The sequence below is a fragment of the Plecotus auritus genome, assembly GCF_963455305.1.
Source record: "Plecotus auritus genome assembly, chromosome: 1".
Classification (NCBI taxonomy): domain Eukaryota; kingdom Metazoa; phylum Chordata; class Mammalia; order Chiroptera; family Vespertilionidae; genus Plecotus; species Plecotus auritus.
The window spans coordinates 187,149,559-187,167,595 of record NC_137770.1 but is presented as its reverse complement, the minus strand read 5'-3'; the positions used below and the strand labels follow the sequence as shown (position 1 = coordinate 187,167,595).

The 18,037-nt window shown below is 39.7% G+C and overlaps 1 protein-coding gene across 3 annotated transcripts in view; it reads right to left on the bottom strand.

The window, feature by feature from the left end:
• The window catches only part of FAM13A (family with sequence similarity 13 member A), a 293,412-nt gene that overhangs the window by 240,602 nt on the left and 34,773 nt on the right, over positions 1–18,037 (bottom strand). For all 3 annotated transcript variants that reach the window (XM_080647483.1, XM_080647484.1, XM_080647486.1), the window contains exon 3: positions 3,306–3,515. In XM_080647483.1, the coding sequence (XP_080503609.1) occupies positions 3,306–3,515 (210 nt within the window). The remainder of the gene's footprint in view (positions 1–3,305; positions 3,516–18,037) is intronic.

Below are 18,037 nucleotides of genomic sequence, written 5' to 3'. Positions count from 1 at the left end.
ATTTTTTTAAAAAAAAAAAACACCCGTATGTGGATTTCCAACTGTGCAGGTGGTCGGTGCCCCTAACCCTGCATTGGTCAAGGTTAACTGTATTTGTAGTAGTAGCTGTAATGGGTTTAGAAGCCACACATAAAGCATCTAGGCACAATCTTGGCACAGAATAGGCACTTAAAGCACGATGAAAGATACATAAAATTAGCTTACTGTCATCTCTTTACAGCTATGATATTCAAAATGTGAAGTATGAAGACTGATGAGTTTATGTAGATGACTATGAAATTCATATCTTTAGCCTTAATCCCCCATCTCCTAAGCACTGACATTCATTTTACTCATCATGGCCCCATAATAACTTTTCCTCTTCATTTCCATTATTTGTATTAACTGACCAATTGTCTGGATGCCACATCAGGATCTCTGTTTTTTCTTAAATAAAAACAGCTGGACCTAACCGGTTGGCTCAGTGGATAGAGCGTCGGCCTGCAAACTGAAAGGTCCCACGTTCGTTGGTTTCGGGCACATCCCCAGTAGGGGGCGTGCAGAAGGCAGCTGATGGATGTTTCTCTCTCATAGAAGTTTCTAACTCTCTATCCCTCTCCCTTCTTCTCTGTAAAAAATCAATGAAAAACAAACAAACAACAAAAAAACCCAGCTGGATCGCTGAGATAAACATTTATACTTAAAATTGTTTTTCTTAAAATAAAAAAATACAATAAAAGAAAAATTAGATTACAAAAAAAAAAAAAAAAAAAAAAGGACCCCACAAAGGGCATACATCTTACCAAGCTAATAGCATGAGTCTTTGGGCTAATTCCCAAATTCACCTGAAGGTAGGGAGGGAGCATTAGTCAGCCACAGAAGGTTCCTAGAAAGTGGAAGACTGCTTCTTCCTTTCAGGACAAAAGATCAGGTCTGACTGGCTGAAGCATTTTAAAAGTAAAGGCCCCACCCTAGGTACAGATAGAAAAGATTTGAATTCCTGAAGAATAATAGCTGCCTTGGGGCTTGTCAAAGTATAGTCTGCATCAGCTCTCCTTGGTGCTAATTCAACCTTGTCTCAAAACTTCCTAATTTATTAATTTCCACTCATGACAGTCTGACAAACCCCCTTTGCCAGGGTGGCCCTTCCATATCCAATTATGGGATAGGAATATTTGCATTTATATTACAGATTTTTCAGTAGGGAACATTCACAGAAAGGGATTTCTAGTTAATCCTAAATTAAATCAATCCTATCCTAAAGTCTTTTATTGTTTGCAATTCATATCTATTCCCCAAACACACCTGAGACTATAAAAAGAGAAAACATATATTACTGGCCCACCAAGATAAGGATAAAGGATCAAAGACATGGAATATAGCCAAACTGAGATAATTACTTTAAAAACCTCAATTAAGGAAGGCGAGTCCTTGCAATCAGAGATAAGTTTCACATGAAAACAGAAAAAGATGATCTCTTAACTAGAAATTGTCCACACCAGGCCTGTGACAGGAGCAAAACGTTCTTACAGAAATCAACTTTTAGGTAGTTTTCGATAAATACCTGGTGTGCAGATATTCCGGTTTGCTAACTAAAAACGTAATAATAATCTCTGATTGATACCAGACAGCTCCTAAAGCTGATAATCTGTTAGAAAGTGAAAATGTAAATGTGCTCTTCCACAGAGGCCCCGTTGTCCAAAAAACCAAAGTCTGCTCCACTGCAGGGATGCTGGGGCAGCGTCCAGACTCTCTTCAGCTCAAATGTCTGAAAAATACTTAGTTGAGGCTCCAGAATTCCATCCTCTTTAGCATGGAAAATAGGATCTTGATCTAAGAATTTTAAGCTATTCAATTAGGAGCTAGCTTGCTCTTTATACAGGATATAATCTGAAGGTCCATAACAACATTAAAAAAAAAAGAAAGAAAGAAATCTGGCATTGAGTTGTGACAGAATATCTGGAAAACTAATCTGTTATTATGAGGACAAACATGAAAGCAGGGTAGTCTTTATTAAGGAAATTATAGCAAAAATATTTCATTAGATATCAATGTGTAGTAGAAAGGGGGAGATGAGAATACCATAACTGCTTTCAGTGAGTCTGTAACGAGCACGGACACCTCCAGCGTTAGAGTGACCAGAGCACCCTCAGTAAGAGTAACTCTTTGTTTTCCACCTGAATTAGTAAAGAGAGAAGTTTATTTTTACAGAGCTTACACAACCTGATACCTTATTCCCTCTACTCAGCAGCTTAGTACACAACTAGCAGGTACTCCATTAATACTTTATGAAACATCTCAGATCTAGCCCCAGAGGTTTTCAAGGAATGAGAGAATACTAGTAAAATAAAAAACTATGCCCTGGCCGGTGTGGCTCAGTTGGTGGGGCATCATTCCTGCACCAAAAGGTTGCCAGTTTGATTCCCAGTCAGGGCACATGCCTGGTTGTGGGTTGGGTCCTTGGTAGGGGTGAGTATGAGAGGCAGACTATTGATGTTTCTCTCTCTCTCCCTTCCTTTATCTCTCAAAATCACTAAAATCATCCATAAGTGAGAATAAAATAAAAAAGTTTCTTCATTTAAAATAACTTCATACTACAATCATAAATCAATTTTACCTCAAAGAATTAATACAGTTATCTTAGGATTCAATTTTGTTTATGAGAAAAAAAGTGACCTGTCATTTTCAAAGGTCACTAACCAAATACAATTCACTTATTATTTCCTACACAGATTTAATGCCGTATTCTCACTCCTATAGCAATCATTAGTCACAAAAGAATTCTTTGGCCCCAAAGCATAAGGGCTTATTATTATGTTACTGAAGTATTCCTATACCAACAATCTTAGGAATTCCACTTAGTAATGGTATTCATAATCAGTTTAGTATTATTTTAGGGTAGAAGATGGGGGTCTAGAGTAAAATAGCAAGATGGTGATTACAGAGAGATGACAAATATGTAAAAGCTCATTTTAATATTTCCAGTTTAAATATTTAAAATTAAAATATGTAATATTTAAAAGTTTCGTTTCTAAAAATATATATTTTTATTGATTTCAGAGAGGAAGGGAGAAGGAGAGAGAGACAGAAACATCAATGATGAGAGAGAATCATTGATTGGCTGCCTCCTGTACATACAGCCCCCCGCACACACTGGGGATCAAGCCAGCAACCCGAGCATGTGTCCTTGACCAGAATCGAACCCGGGACCCTTCAGTCCGCAGGCCAAAGATCTCATCCACTGAGCCAAATCGGCTAGTGCTAAAAGTTTAGTTTTAACTGGAAAGTGAAATTGTTGAATTCATGAAAGGATTTACTGCACTAACCCTGAAAGAGCTGAATGAACCGAGGCCGCAAGGCCGCGGGGATCACACTCTCGGGCAGCTCCCTCAGGAAGAGCTTTAGGAGACTGGCCGCTGCGCACACGTCGCCGTCCTCCCGGAGCTCCACCGGCACGCCGCTCTCGAACTTCAGGCGGAGCTGCTCCACCACCTTCATGTTGCCATTCACCCTAAAAAGGCCTTCCTGGGTGAGTCCTGGAACAGTGAGGTAGACACACAGGAAATAAACAGAGGTCTCTTACAGATACAAGCTCTAAAAGTCAATAACAACAAAAATAAATAACTCTCAGGACAGGATTCTTTGAATACTATATAATAAACAAGTTTCATTTTTTGTAAAAATGTTTTCCTAAAATAATACATCCTCTGTCTACAACATACCAACAAAAAGAGTATACGTAACTGTTACAAAAGCTGACCTCTAAAAATGATGTTAGGACATATATAACCACAGAACATATACGGTTCTACAAAGAAATGTCATTCATATAACCTTATATAGTACATAACAGAAACTAACCCTTAGCCCCAATAACAGCTTAGCATTTTGAGAATAAATATTTAAAAAAAATAACATGTATGTAAGAAACTTCTCAACTCTATGTGATTATTTTGTAATAATTTAATTAAGAAGTAGTATTTCTTTAGTAATAACTAAATTTAAGGTATAAGACTCTATGAGACTATAAAGTAGTATAAGACAAGATCCTTGCCCTAACCGGTTTGGCTCAGTAGATAGAGCGTTGGCCTGCAGACTGAAATGTCCCAGGTTTGATTCCGGTCAAGGGCATGTACCTTGGTTGCGGGCACATCCCCAGTAGGAGGTGTGCAGGAGGCAGCTGATAGATATTTCTCTCTCATTGATGTTTCTAACTCTCTATCCCTCTCCCTTCCTCTCTGTAAAAAATCAATAAAATATATTTAAAAAAAAAAAAAAAAAGACAAGATCCTTGCCTTTAGCTAACCGGCGATATTAGTCTTGGCTGGGGTCAACCGAAAGCTTCATGGAGGAAACCTTTGGCTCCTTTGCATAATTTTGGCTAAAATATAAGCAAGATGGAAGGGCTGGGACTGACATATGTGAAACTAATGCAGTTTAAGTTTTAGGGCCCCTCATTTGTTTGGGTCCTTTCCACGGCTCTGTCCCTAATTTAGTATTTTTAATTTTGTATTCTTTTTCTTAAGGGGGCCCCAAAAGGATTAAGCAACAGAACACACAAAACCTTGATTTATCCCTGACAAAAAGAACAAATATATGAATTAAGAAGCAGAGACAGGTAGGCAGATAAAAATGTGGAATGTTTAGGTCAAACAGTGATGGGGTAATAAACAGAAGAAACAGGATAGGGCCATGAATGCCAAGTTAAAGACTGCAGACTTTATCATCGGGGCACATTTTTAAAAAAGTGGGGGGTCGGGGAGCACAGGAGGGGAACACGATATAATCAAGGTTTAAGAAAGACCTCCTAGCTAACAAGTAGGGCAGAGAACTTGCAGAGGGCAGAGAACTTGCCTTCTGGAAACTATATTCAACTGTCAGGCAATCAGACAGAACTTATGGTGGGAAGGAAGTGAAAGGAGCGTATAAAGGTGATTTGGTACCTTGGTACAAAAGGGAAGTAAGGAAGAGTAAGAGTTGAAAGGTAAGGTTTGAAAACAAGAAATCCAGGGGGAAAAAGCACTGTCAAGATTAAGGCGAAGTGGGGTAAGGGGTGATGGCTAGTTTAGGCAGAAGATAATGACTTTCAGCACAGTGTGCTGCGTTTGAGGAGATGACACCACATAAACAAGTGAGCCAGACCGTGAAGGAATGTGAGAAGTGTCAGAAACAATCATTCTAAGAAAGAGTAACCCAAGGGCTCAGCTTGCCACTCTTCTTTGAGAACCAATCGTGAACTTCAGCAATGACATAGCATTGACGCCTATTAGAATTATTTAGATGGAAGGGCTTGTTTATATCAGCCCTTACTTCTTTCTCTTACCTGATAAATTGTCTTTTTTGTTGTTGTTGTTAAAATATATTTTATTGCTTTCAGAGAGGGAGAGAGGGAGAGATAGAAACATGAGTGATAAGAGAGAATCATCCACGTCCCCAAACTAGGGGTCGAGTCTGCAACTTCAGCATGTGCCCTGACCTGGAATTGAACTGTGACCTCCTGTTTTAAAAGTCAACAATCAATCAATGAGTCACACCAGCTGGGATTGATAATTTAAAAAAAAAAAATTCATTGTGATGAAAAACATACAACATACAATTTTCCATCTTTTTTTTCCCATTATTCTTCACATTCAATATTATTCTGTATTAGTCTCAGGTGTACAACATAGTGGTTAGACAAACATATACTTTACAGAGTGGTCCCCCTGATATTTCAAATACCGCACTGGCCCTTACATAGCTATTATAATATTATTTATTTATTTATTTAAAAAAATTCTTTATTGCTTCAAGTATTACATATGTCTCCTTTTTCCATTGACCTCTCCCTGGCTACCCCATTTCCCAGCACATGACCTCACCCCCCTAGTGTCTATGTCCACTGGTAATGCTTATATGGATGCATACAAGTCCTTTGGTTGATCTCTTACCCACCCCTCCCACCCCCATGCCTTCCCACTGAGACTTGACAGTCAGTTCGATGCTTCTCTGTCTCTGGATCTATTTTTGTTCATCAGTTTATGTTGTTCACTATATTCCACAAATGAGTGAGATCATGTGGTATTTATCTTTCTCCAACTGGCTTATTTCACTAAGCATAATGCTTTCCCGGTCCATTCATGCAGTTGCAAATGGTAAGAGTTCCTTCTTTTTTTTACAGCAGCATAGTATTATATTGTGTGGATGTACCATAGTCTTCTAATCCACTCATCTGCTGATGGGCACTTGGGCTGTTTCCAAATCGTAGCTATTGTAAATTGTGCTGCTATGAACATAGGGTGCATATATCCTTTCTGATTGGTGTTTCTTATTTCTTGGAATAGATTCCTAGAAGTGGGATTACTGGATCAAATGGGAGTTCCATTTTTAATTTTTTGAGGAAACTTCATGCTGTTTCCCACAGTGGCTGCACCAGTCTGTATTCTCACAACAGTGCAGGAGGGTTCCTTTTTCTCTGCATCCTTGCCAGCACTTGTCATTTGTTGATTTGTTGATGACAGTCATTCTGACAGGTGTGAAATGGTACCTCATTGTTGTTTTGATTTGCATCTCTCAGATGATTAGAGACTTTGAGCATGTTTTCATATGTCCCTTGGCCTTCTGTATGTCCACTTTTGGGAAGGGTCTATTTAAATCCTTTGATCATTTTTTGATTGGGTTGTTTATCTTCCTTTTGTTAAGTTGTATGACTTCCCAATAAATTGTGCAGATTAAACCCTTGTCAGAAACAATATTGGCATATATGTTCTCCCATGCAGTGGGCTTTCCTGTTGTTTTGTTGATCGTTTCTTTGCTGTGCAGAAGCTTTTTATTTTGATGTAGTCTCATTTGTTCATTTTCTCCTTAATTCCCATTGTCCTAGGAGCTGTATCGGTAAAGATATTGCTAAGACATATGTCTGAGATTTTGCTGCCAGTGGCTTCCTCTAAGATTTTTATGGTTTCCCTTATGTTTAAGTCCTTTATCCATTTTGAGTTTATTTTTGTGTATGATGTAAGTTGGTGGTCTAGCTTCATTTTTTTGCATGTATCGGTCCAATTTTTCCAACACCATTTATTGAAGAAACTGTCTTGACTCCATTGTATGTTCATGCCTATTTTGTCAAATATTAATTGAGCATAATGGCTTGGGTGAATTTCTGGGTTCTCTGTTCTGTTCCATTGGTCTATATGTCTGTTCTTGTTCCAGTACCAGGCAGTTTTGAGGACAGTGGCTTTGTAATATAGCTTGATATCTGGAATTGTGATCCCTCCTACTTTGTTCTTCTTTCTCAAGATTGCTGAAGCTATTCGTGGTCTTATTTAATTTTATATGCATTTTTGGAGAGTTTGTTTTAGGTCTGCGAAATATGCCATTGGTAACTTAATGGGGATTGCATTGAATCTATAGATTGCTTTGGGTAGTATGGACATTTTAATGATGTTGATTCTACCAATCCATGAACATGGTATATTCTTCCATTTCTTTATGTATTCCTCTGTCTCTTTCTTCAATGCCCTGTAGTTTTCTGAGGACAGATCGTTTACCTCCTTAGTTAAGTTTATTTCTAGGTAGCTTCTTTTTTTGGTGCAATGGTATATGGGATTATTTTTGTTTCTCTTTCTGTGAATCCATTATTGGTGTGTAAAAAAGCCATAGATTTCTGGGTGTTAATTGTGTATCCTGCTACATTGCCAAATTCATTTATTAACTCTAATAGTGTTTTGATGGAGTCTTTAGGGTTTTCTTTGTATCATGTCATCTTCGAATAATGACAATTTTACTTCTTCTTTTCCAATTTGGATGCCTTTTATTTCTTCTTTTTGTGCTATGGCTAGCACTTCCAGTACTATGTTGAACAGTAGTGGTGAGAATGGGCATCCCTATCTTTGCCCATTCAGTATGATGTTGGCTGTAGGTTTGTCATATAAGGCTTTTATTATGTTGAGATATGATTCCTCTATTCCCACTTTGCTGAGAGTTTTTATCAAGACAGGGTGTTGGATTTTGTCAAATGCTTTTTCTGCATCAATTGATATGACTATGTGATTTTTATCTCTGAGTTTGTTTATGTGATATATTACATTTATTTATTTGCGGATATTGTGCCATCCTTGCATCCCTGGAATAAATCCCACTTGATCATGGTGTATGATCTCTCTAATGTAATGCTCGATCCAGTTTGCAAGGCTTTTGTTGAGGATTTTAGCTTCTATATTCATCAGAGATATTGGCCTGCAATTCCCTTTCTTTGTGGTGTCTTTATCTGGTTTTGGGATTAAAGTAATGCTGGCTTCACAGAAAGAGCTTGGAAATGTTCCTTCCTCTTGAATATTTTGGAATAGTCTGAGGAAGATAGGTTTTAGTTCTTCTTTGAATGTTTGGTAAAACTCCCCTGTGAAGCAGTCTAGCTCAGGGCTTTTGTTTGCTGGAAGTTTTTTGATTACTGATTATATTTCCTCCATAGTTATCAGCCTATTCAGATTTTTATTTTTATTTTTACAGATTGAGTTTTGGAAGGTCATATTTTTCTAGAAATATGTCCCTTTCTTTTAGATTGACCAGTTTGTTGGAATGGAGTTGTTTTTTTTACAATCATTTGTATTTCTGTGGGGTCTGTTGTTATTTCACCTCTTTCATTTCTGATTTTATTTGGATCCTCTCTCTTTGCTTCTTTGTGAGCCTGTTTAGAGGTTCATCAATCTTATTTATCCTATTCAAGAAGCAGCTCTTGGTTTAATTGATCTTTTGTATTTTTTTTTTTGGTCTCTATGTCATTTATTTCTGCTCTGATCTTTATTATTTCCTTCCTTCTGCTCACTTTGGGCCTTTCTTGCTGCTAATTCTTTGAGTTGTAAAGTTATATAATTTATTACAAGTTTTTCTTGTGTTTTTGTTGTTGTTGTTTTGTTTGTTTTTTAAGAGTGGCCTGTAATGCTGTGAACTTCCCTCTCAGGACTGATTTCACTGTGTCCCATAGATTTTGGATTCTTGTGTTTTTATTGTCATTTGTTTCCAGGATGTTTTAAATTTATTCTTTGATCTCTTTCGGTAACCCAATCATTGTTTACCAGCATGCTCTTTAGCCTCCGAGTGTTTGAATTTATTCGTTTGCATTGTAGTTGATTACTAATATTATGCCATTATGATCTGAGAAGATCCTTGATATGATTTCAATATTCTTGAATTTGGAGAGACTTTGCCTATGACCCAATATGTGGTCTAACTTTGAGAATGTCCCATGTGCACTTGAGAAGAATGTATATTCTATAGTTTGGGGTGAAATGTTTTGCAGATGTCGATTAAGTCCATCTGATCCAGTGAGTCATTTAGGATTGATGTTTCTTTGCTGATTTCTTGTCTACAAAGTCCCCTATTATGATTGTATTGCTATCGATCTCTCCCTTGATATCTTCCAGAAGTTTTTTTATGTATTTGGGTGCTCCTGCTTTGGGTGCATATATGTTTACCAGAGTTATATCCTCTTGTTGTATCAATCCCTTTAGTATTATGAAGTGGCCTTCCTTATTTTTTGTTATGGCCTTCACTTTGAGGTCTATTTTGTCAGATATGAGTATTGCTACCCAGCTTTTTTCATTTCCATTTGCCTGGAAAATATTTTTCCATCCCTTCACTTTTAGTCTGTGTGAGTACCTTGTTCTGAGGTGGGTCTCTTGTAGACAGCATATATATGGGTCATGTTTTTTTTTTTATCCATTTAGCCACTCTATGTATTTTGATTGGAGCATTTAGTCCATTTATGTTTAAGGTTATTATTCATTGCTACTTGTTTATAGCCATTTTTATTCATTATGCATGTGTTCCTTCTTGCCTCTCTATTTCTTCTTCTTACAACAGTCCTTTAACATTTCTTGCATTGCTGGATTGGTAGTGACATACTCCCTTAGCCATTTTTTGTCTGCGAAGCTCCTGATTTCCCCCTCAATTGTGAATGATAACCTTGATGGATAGAGTATTCTTGAATTCAGTCCCTTGCCTTGCATCACTTTGAATACTTCATTCCATTCCCTTCTGGCCTGATGTGTTTCTGTTGAGAAATCATTTGATAATCTAATGGGAGATCCTTTGTAGGTAACTCTCTGTTTCTCTCTTGCAGCCTTTAAGATTCTCTCTTCATTGTTAATGTTTGCCATTGCAATTACTGTATGTCTTGGTGTGCATCTTTTGCGTTCATCTTGTTTGGGACTCTGTGCTTGTGTGACTTTTTTCTTCCCCAGATCAGGGAAGTTTTCTGTCATTATTTCTTCAAATAGGCTTTCTAATCCTTGCTCCTCTTCTTGTCATTCTAGAACCTGTATGTTACTTTGTTTCATGTTGTCCCAAAACTCCCTTAGGCTCTCCTCCTGCTTTCTAATTTATTTCTCCAATTGCAGCTTAGATTGGGTGTGTTTTTCTGCCCTATCTTCTAATTCACTCATTTGGTACTCTGCTTCTTGTAGTCTACTGTTGAAACCTTCCATCATGGTTTTATTGTAGCTGTATTGCTTTTTATTTCCTCTTAATTCTTACATAAGTTGTTGGTTTTCTCATCCAGCCTGTTTAGGAACTGTATGACCCTTAGTCTGAATTATTTTTCTGACATATTACATGCCTCTGTTTCATTTTGTCACGACTCCTTTTATTTGGGGGCTGTTTCTTTATCTCCCCATCTTTGCTCTCACAGAAGGGTCCAGGCACCAAGATGCGCAGTGCCTGGGGCCGACACTGCAGGCTTGGCAGGCAGTGAGCACAGTCTGAGGCTGGCCAGCGGGACGCACGGTGACCAGGAACTACAGTGGTCTGGCAGGTGGGGGACACACTTTGGGACTCACAGGAGCCCATGTCCAGGGAGGCTGGAGTCCTGGTGTTGGTGGGTCTACAGCTGAGGTAGCCCGTCTTTGGTCGGAGTGCCTGTAGGCTCCGGGGTGGTGTCTGAGGCCATTCTGGGTGGTAGTGAGGCTGGGCCTCTTCAAGATGGCATGGTTTCTGTCAGAGCTGGCCCCCCAGGGTGTTATTTCAGCTGTAGCAGGGGCTCTCGTCTAGGAGAGCCCAGTCCGCCAGCCCCCAAAATTCCTGCAGGATCTAGCTGTCCCTCACTCACACTCACACACACACACACACACACACACACACACACACACCACATATCCACACACTCCTCTTTTGCTCCCTCATTCACTCATACTCTCTTCCTCACTGCCATCCTGCCAGCCGCCATCTTCCCTGCCTCCGATAAATTTTTTTCTGTCTTACTCTTTCTAAAGAAAAAGGATCTTTAGAGCCTGCCCCCTTGTGTTAAAGGGGCATTTTCCAAACTGGTTTGTTTAGTATCTCTTGTTGGATCCCTGTGTGACAAACAGATGGGAAGTTTTCATTTTAAGGTCTTTGCACTTGGTTTTCCTGAAATAGACCTGAAATTGTCTTTTCAAAACAATTCCACATGAACCTCAGAAGCTGTTGTGGGATGTGGTTGGATCTTTTTCCTTTGCCTTTCTCCCTCTGTGTTACAAAAATAAAAAACAAAACACAACGGAGGGGAGAGAAGGGGAGGGGAGAAAAAGGATGCTAATTTCTTTGTAATTTGATAACACATTTTCTGAACCCTTTATGTCAACAAATATTAATGAGTACTTTGCACTAGGTTAGGTACTAAAGAAATCAACTCTGAGAAAGAAAAAACACTACCATTATCTTTATGGAATTTGAAGTCTAGTAAGATGTTTATATTTTTGTATTTACATACATATTATTTTGCTCTGAAGAACGTAAATATCAAAAGATGACATAAAGTTTAGCTCCAAGTTTGACGAAAATTTGTGAAACCAGAGATGATGTTAAAAATACTTAACAACCAGTATGGCCAGGGCATAATCAGAGGAGATACCAGTCACTCTGTGTGGTAGGCAGCTTCTCAAATGGCCCCAATGATCCCCACCACTTGTTATCCACATCCATGTGTAATCTCCTCCCGTTGAGTGTGGGCTGGACCTAGTAATTTGCTTTTAACCAATACAATGTAGCAAAACAATGATTGGGTTCTAATCTCATTTCTGAATTTAGGTTATAAAAGACTTCGGTGTCCATCTTGCTTGCTTGTGTTTTCTCTCTCTCTCTTTCTCTCTCTCTCTGGCTCTTCTTACTTGCTCACTCTGATGAATTGCTGCTATTTATTTTGTTACTGCCTTACAGAGAGGTCCACGTGGCAAGGAACTGAGGGCAGTTTCTGGACAACAGCCAGCGAGGAGGACCTGAAAACCTCAGGTCTACAGCCCACAAGGAACTAAATCCTACCAACAGCCATGTGCATGTGCTTGGAAGTGAACGTTTCCCCAGTCAAGTCCTGATAGGCCTGTGGCTTCAGCCAACACCACAACTGCAGAAGAGACCCTAAGACAAAAGAAACAGCTGTGCTGGAATCCCGTGAGGCAATAAACATTGTTGTTTTACTCTGCTATGTTTGGGGATAATCTATTATTCAGTATCAGACAAAAGGAATGGCATATCATATTAGTTAATGCTGCAAAATATCATTTTTAATGACATGCTAAAGTCTTCCAATAGTAACTGATATTTCCTCTACTCCACAAAGCTTCATCTGTAACACAGGTCTGTTTCCTCTACTCCACAAAGCTTCATCTGTAACACAGAAATGTATACTGGCACCAAGCAGAGCACTCAATAAAGGAGAATCCAATTCCTGGTCAAGGCCCAAATCCTGAAAATTCAGAATTCTGCATCCTAGTCCTGTATCTTCCTAGCTCCTGAGCTTATTTTTGGCCTAGCGAATGCCCCCTGGGTCAGATTTCACAGACCTTAGGTTTTCTCTTCCAACAAGGTTTTGTGACCCTTCCCTCAGATAAATATACTTCCAGTTATTCCAAAATAACCACCCAGTTCCAAGAACTGGCTTTGGTTTTCAAGGTTCCTGATCCCACTAGACCTTACCAGTGGAGATAAGTTATAAATGGAAGGAATCGAAGTTAAAATGCTTCCCAACCATTCATTTCTGTCTCTATTTATTTGCACAACTCTTCCCTCAGGAACATCTCTCACCCAAACAACTTTTAGAATACTTAATAATTTTCAAGCAGGAGAAGTTTACCCCTGGTCATGGCTATATCCACTCTGGAAGGAGGCGGGGGAGGGGAACGGACAAAACAGGTTTTTTTTTAAAACCCCTTTTGAACTTATATCTAATGCACATATGAGGCTTATCGACTAAATAATCTCTAAATTTTCCTACTCTAAATTTTTACGAAATGATAATTACAACTGAAATGTTCAGAAGAAGGGGATATCTAGAAGGCTTAGTGGCATTATTCTCATACATTTCTGAAATGTTGTTAGATTTGATTTCAGGAGATATGGATTAAGCATCATGGAACATCAATTTAATAATGATCATACAACCTAATTAACATGTACACCACTGACAACTACTTTTTTGTACAATTGAAATATTTTTACAAAATAGTGTGAATATATCATCATTAGAAACTAAACATGCCAGAAGTCAGAATTTGCCTAATTGGAACACTTTGGCCCAGAAAGCAGTATAACAATATGTAAGCATATTCTGACATCTGGTGGTGAGTGCAGAATCCTACACCACTTAAAATGACATCAGACAGTATCTTCATGCTAAAGAGAAGGTATCTAGTAACACTGTCAGCAAGACTAGTTATTTTAGAATAGTTTAAAGATGATATACCTTATAACTGATAAGATTTTCCTTTGAATCTAAAAAAAAAGAAAAATGTATTTTTTAAAGTAAAAAAGTTTGTTTGATATAGGCCTTAATAAACTTCTGTCCCAAATTCCTTTATAGTAAGAGTTCCCCTCATGTCAAGTTGTTAAATGTCTGTATTTAATTAAACAAACTATGACCACAGTATCTACCATTGGTTAAATTATCATGACTAATCTCCCTATATCCCATACCTGATAGAGTGCCTACTCACCATTGTAAAATGAATACTTGTTAACTTGAAAAAGGCTACAAAATAACTAAATAAAACCAATAGAAGTATCTTGCCCTCAAACGTATACCACCTTCAAACTTACATAGGCTCTTTGGTTTAGTAACATGATAATTTCAAATGCAATAAGGGATTCCTGGTTGTCTAAATATTAGTGAACTATACAACCTTTCGAAATGATGGGTAGATAACCTCCCCTAGCTGTCCCAGTCAAGATTCTGATTCAGTAGACCAGAGGTACCGCCCATGCAAAAGATACGACTAGTGATTCTATTTCACATCCCTAGTTAAGAATGACTGATTTTGCTGACTAAAACATTTAGTTTGAATTACCTGAATATACTCTATTAGAGAGTAACTAAGGACATGCTAAAGGGAAGAAGAAAATGAATCTCTAATTCAAATTTTACCCAAATTTTTTTATTCTGATGATGTGAATATAAACTGGATCAACTTTTCTAGAGTTAATTATAAATGCACATATCCTTTGACTCAGAAGTCCACTTCTAGAAAGTTACCCTATGAGTACACTCACAGTGCTTGAAATGACACACTTAAAAAAGAATAAAACACATTGCTAAAGAAAATAATAAAATGTTAAGTGTAAAGAAATTTCCATATATGCCAAAAAATTTTTTTTAAGTCACTGAATTTTTGTAGACAGCAAGAGACCGGCAAGAATCAGTGCCCAAACATGGCGGCCCACAGGACTGCAGGGAGGAAGAGAGTAAAGAAGTGAGAGAGGTGTCTGTGGATGTGTGTGGTGTGTGTGTGGGTGAGTGAGGGACAGATAGATATCTCAGGAGTCCCAGGGACTGGCAGATCGAGCTCTCTTACAAGGGCAATCCCAGCTATCACCGTGGGCGCCCCAGGACAGCTTGGCTTTGGCAGAGAATCCACACCATCTTGAAGAGGGAAGAAATGGAGGCCAGGAATGCTGCAACACCAAAATCCAGACAGACCTTGGACAGCACCCCTGTGCAAGGAGCTTCTTGCAGGCCATAACCCGCGTGGAATCACCGCGGTGCCCTAGCACTGAGCAGCGCAGTACCACGACACGGGTCCTAGATGTCTGCAGTGAGTGCAGACCAGAGAGACCGCCGAGCTGTGCCTCTTAGCCAGAGCCCAGACCCAGTGTTCCGGGATCCTGCGCTTCAGGTCCCCATGCTGTGAGTGCAAGCCACGGCTACCCCACTCACCACTCCGCGCCTGATGCCAATACAGAACCACAGCCGGGTGCATGTTACACTCCTGCCCAGACAGAGCCCTTGCCTGGCGAGCACCCTGCCCCCGGCACAGACAGAGTGCGCTCCGCCACCAGCACAGACAGACCATTTGGCTGGTACACACCCGACACCCCACATAGACAGAGCCGCAGCCCAGTGTGTGCTATGCCCCCAGCATAGACAGAGCTGTTACCTGGAGTATGCCCTAACCCCATCCTGGGTCAGAGCTGCTGGTGCGACCTGGTGTGCTCAGCCAGAGGTCACAGGACCACACTGCAAGGGACCTAGGGTACCATCCAGCATTAGTGGCTGGGTCTGCACAGCAAAATGCATGCCAGAGGTTCTGGGGCCTCACAGAGAGTCGTATGCCAGAGAAACTGTGCACCTGCCTTCGCCAACACTGAGAAACGGATAACTGAGGAACCAGAATCATGTGAGAAGGGGATAAATTTGGAGTCGAGGAAACTCAAGGCAGACCCAGTCCCTGGAGCTAGTAAGTCCAGGACGATTGGACTCCTAGGGGCTTCAACACCTCAGACCCCAATCAGGGAGCCCAGGGCCAGAAAGAGACAGCAAAAATGGGGAGACAAAGACACAACCCCCAAAGGAAAGAAAAGGAGGCATCACTTTTTAATAAAGGAACTAAATGAAATGGAGGAATGTAATATGTCAGGAACAGAATTCAGAATAAGGGCCATACAGTTCATAAAGTGGATGGATGAGAAAATCAATAACTTATGTAAGAATAAAGAGGAAATAAAAACCAATACAGTTACAATTAAAAAAAAACGGAAGATTTCAATGGTAGACTACAAGAAGCTGAGGACTGAATTAACAAATTAGAAGACAGAACAGAAATAACACCCAATATGAACAGGAATTGGAGAAAAAAATTAGAAAGCAAGAGGAGAGTCAAAGGGAGCTTTGGGACAACATGAAATGAAGTAACGTATGGATAATATGGGTGCCAGAATGACAAGAAGAGGAGCAAGGATTAGAAAGCCTATTTGAAGAAATAATGACAGAAAACTTCCCTGATCTGGGGAAGAAAAAAGTCAAACAAGTACAGAGTCCCAAACAAGATGAAACCACAAACACACACACTAAGACACATCTTAATTACAATGGCAAACATTAATGACAGAGAATCTTAAAGGCTGCAAGAGAGAAACAGTAAGTTACCTACAAAGGATCTCCCATTAGATTATCAAATGATTTCTCAACAGAAACACATCAAGCCAGAAGGGAGTGGATTGAAGTGTGCAAAGTGATGCAGGAGAAGGAAGATGGCTGCCGATGGGAAGGCAGACTGCAAGACAGTGTGTGAGTGAGAGAACAAAGGGAGAGTGTGTGGTCAAACAGGGAATGTTTGTTTGTGAGTTGAGGAACAGCTATACTCCAGGGGACTGTTGGGGATTGCCGGACAGGGTTCCCCTGACCGGGCAGCCTCCACTGCTGCTGGGATCCCTCCCGGAGCAACCGGCTCTGATGTGGAGACGGCGCCATCTTGAAGGGAAGAGTGGATGTTGCTGGACGCCTGAAAATCCCGGGACTCTACAACAACTGCACACAGTGAACAGCTGCAAACCCGGCAACACCGGCCCCCAGCTGGCGCGAGCACGCGGATTTGGAGGAGCTCTGAGCCTCCTCACAGAAAGGTTAAATTTCGCCTGGGATGAGGAGAGAGAGAAATACATAACCAGACACCCAGAGAAGAGAGACCATGGGGAGACAAAGAAACAGCCCACATATGAAAGAAAAGCAGGCATCACCAGAAAAGGAAGTAAACGAAATGGAGGCAAGCAACCTTCCAGAAAAAGAATTCAGAGAAATGGTCATAAGGTGGATGAAAAGAATGGAAGACAAATTCGACAATATGTGTAAGAACCCAGAGGAAATGAAGAAGAAACAAGAAGAAATGAAAAATGACATCGCTGCTGTAAAGAACTCAATAGAAAGCATCAACAGTAGACTAGAAGAAGCAGAGGACCACATAAGTGAGCTAGAAGACAAGGTAGGGAAAAATACCCAAGCAGAACAGTTTCTAGGAAAAAGAAAATAAAATAAAAGGCAGGAAAGCGTAAGAGAACTTTGGGACAAAACAACATCCACATAATAGGGGTACCAGAAGGAGAGGAAACTGAGCAAGGGATAGAAAACCTGTTTGAAGAAATGACAGAAAACTTCCCTGATATAGGGTAGAAAAAACCCACACAAATCCAAGAAGCTCACAGAGTCCCCTGCAAAATGAACCCCAAAAAGACCGACACCAAGGCACATTATAATTAAATTGGCAAACACCAAGGACAAAGTAAGAATCTTAAAAGCAGCAAGAGAGAGACAGAAAGTTACCTACAAAGGATCCCCCATCAGAATAGCGACTGATTTCTCAACAGAAACTCATCAGGCCAGAAACTCATCAGGGCATTGGAAGCTAAAGAGAAAATAAACAAATGGGACTACATGAAAATAAAAAGCTTTAGCACAGCAAAAGAAACCATCAACAAAACAACAAGAAAGCCCACTGTATGGGAGAACATATTTGCAAATGTTATCACTGATAAAGGTTTAATCTCCAACATCTACAGGGAACTTATACAACTAAATAAAAGGAAGATAAATGATCCAACAAAAAATGGGCAACGGACCTAAATAGAATCTTTTCGAAAGAAGACAGAAGGAAGGTCAAGAGACATATGAAAACATGCTTAAAGTCACTAATTATTCGAGAGATGCAAATCAAAACAACAATGCGGTACCATCTCATACCTGTCAGAATGGCAACCATCAACAAATCAACAAACAACAAGTGCTGGAGAGGATGCAGAGAAAAAGGAACCCTTGTGCACTGCTGGTGGGAATGCAGACTGGCGC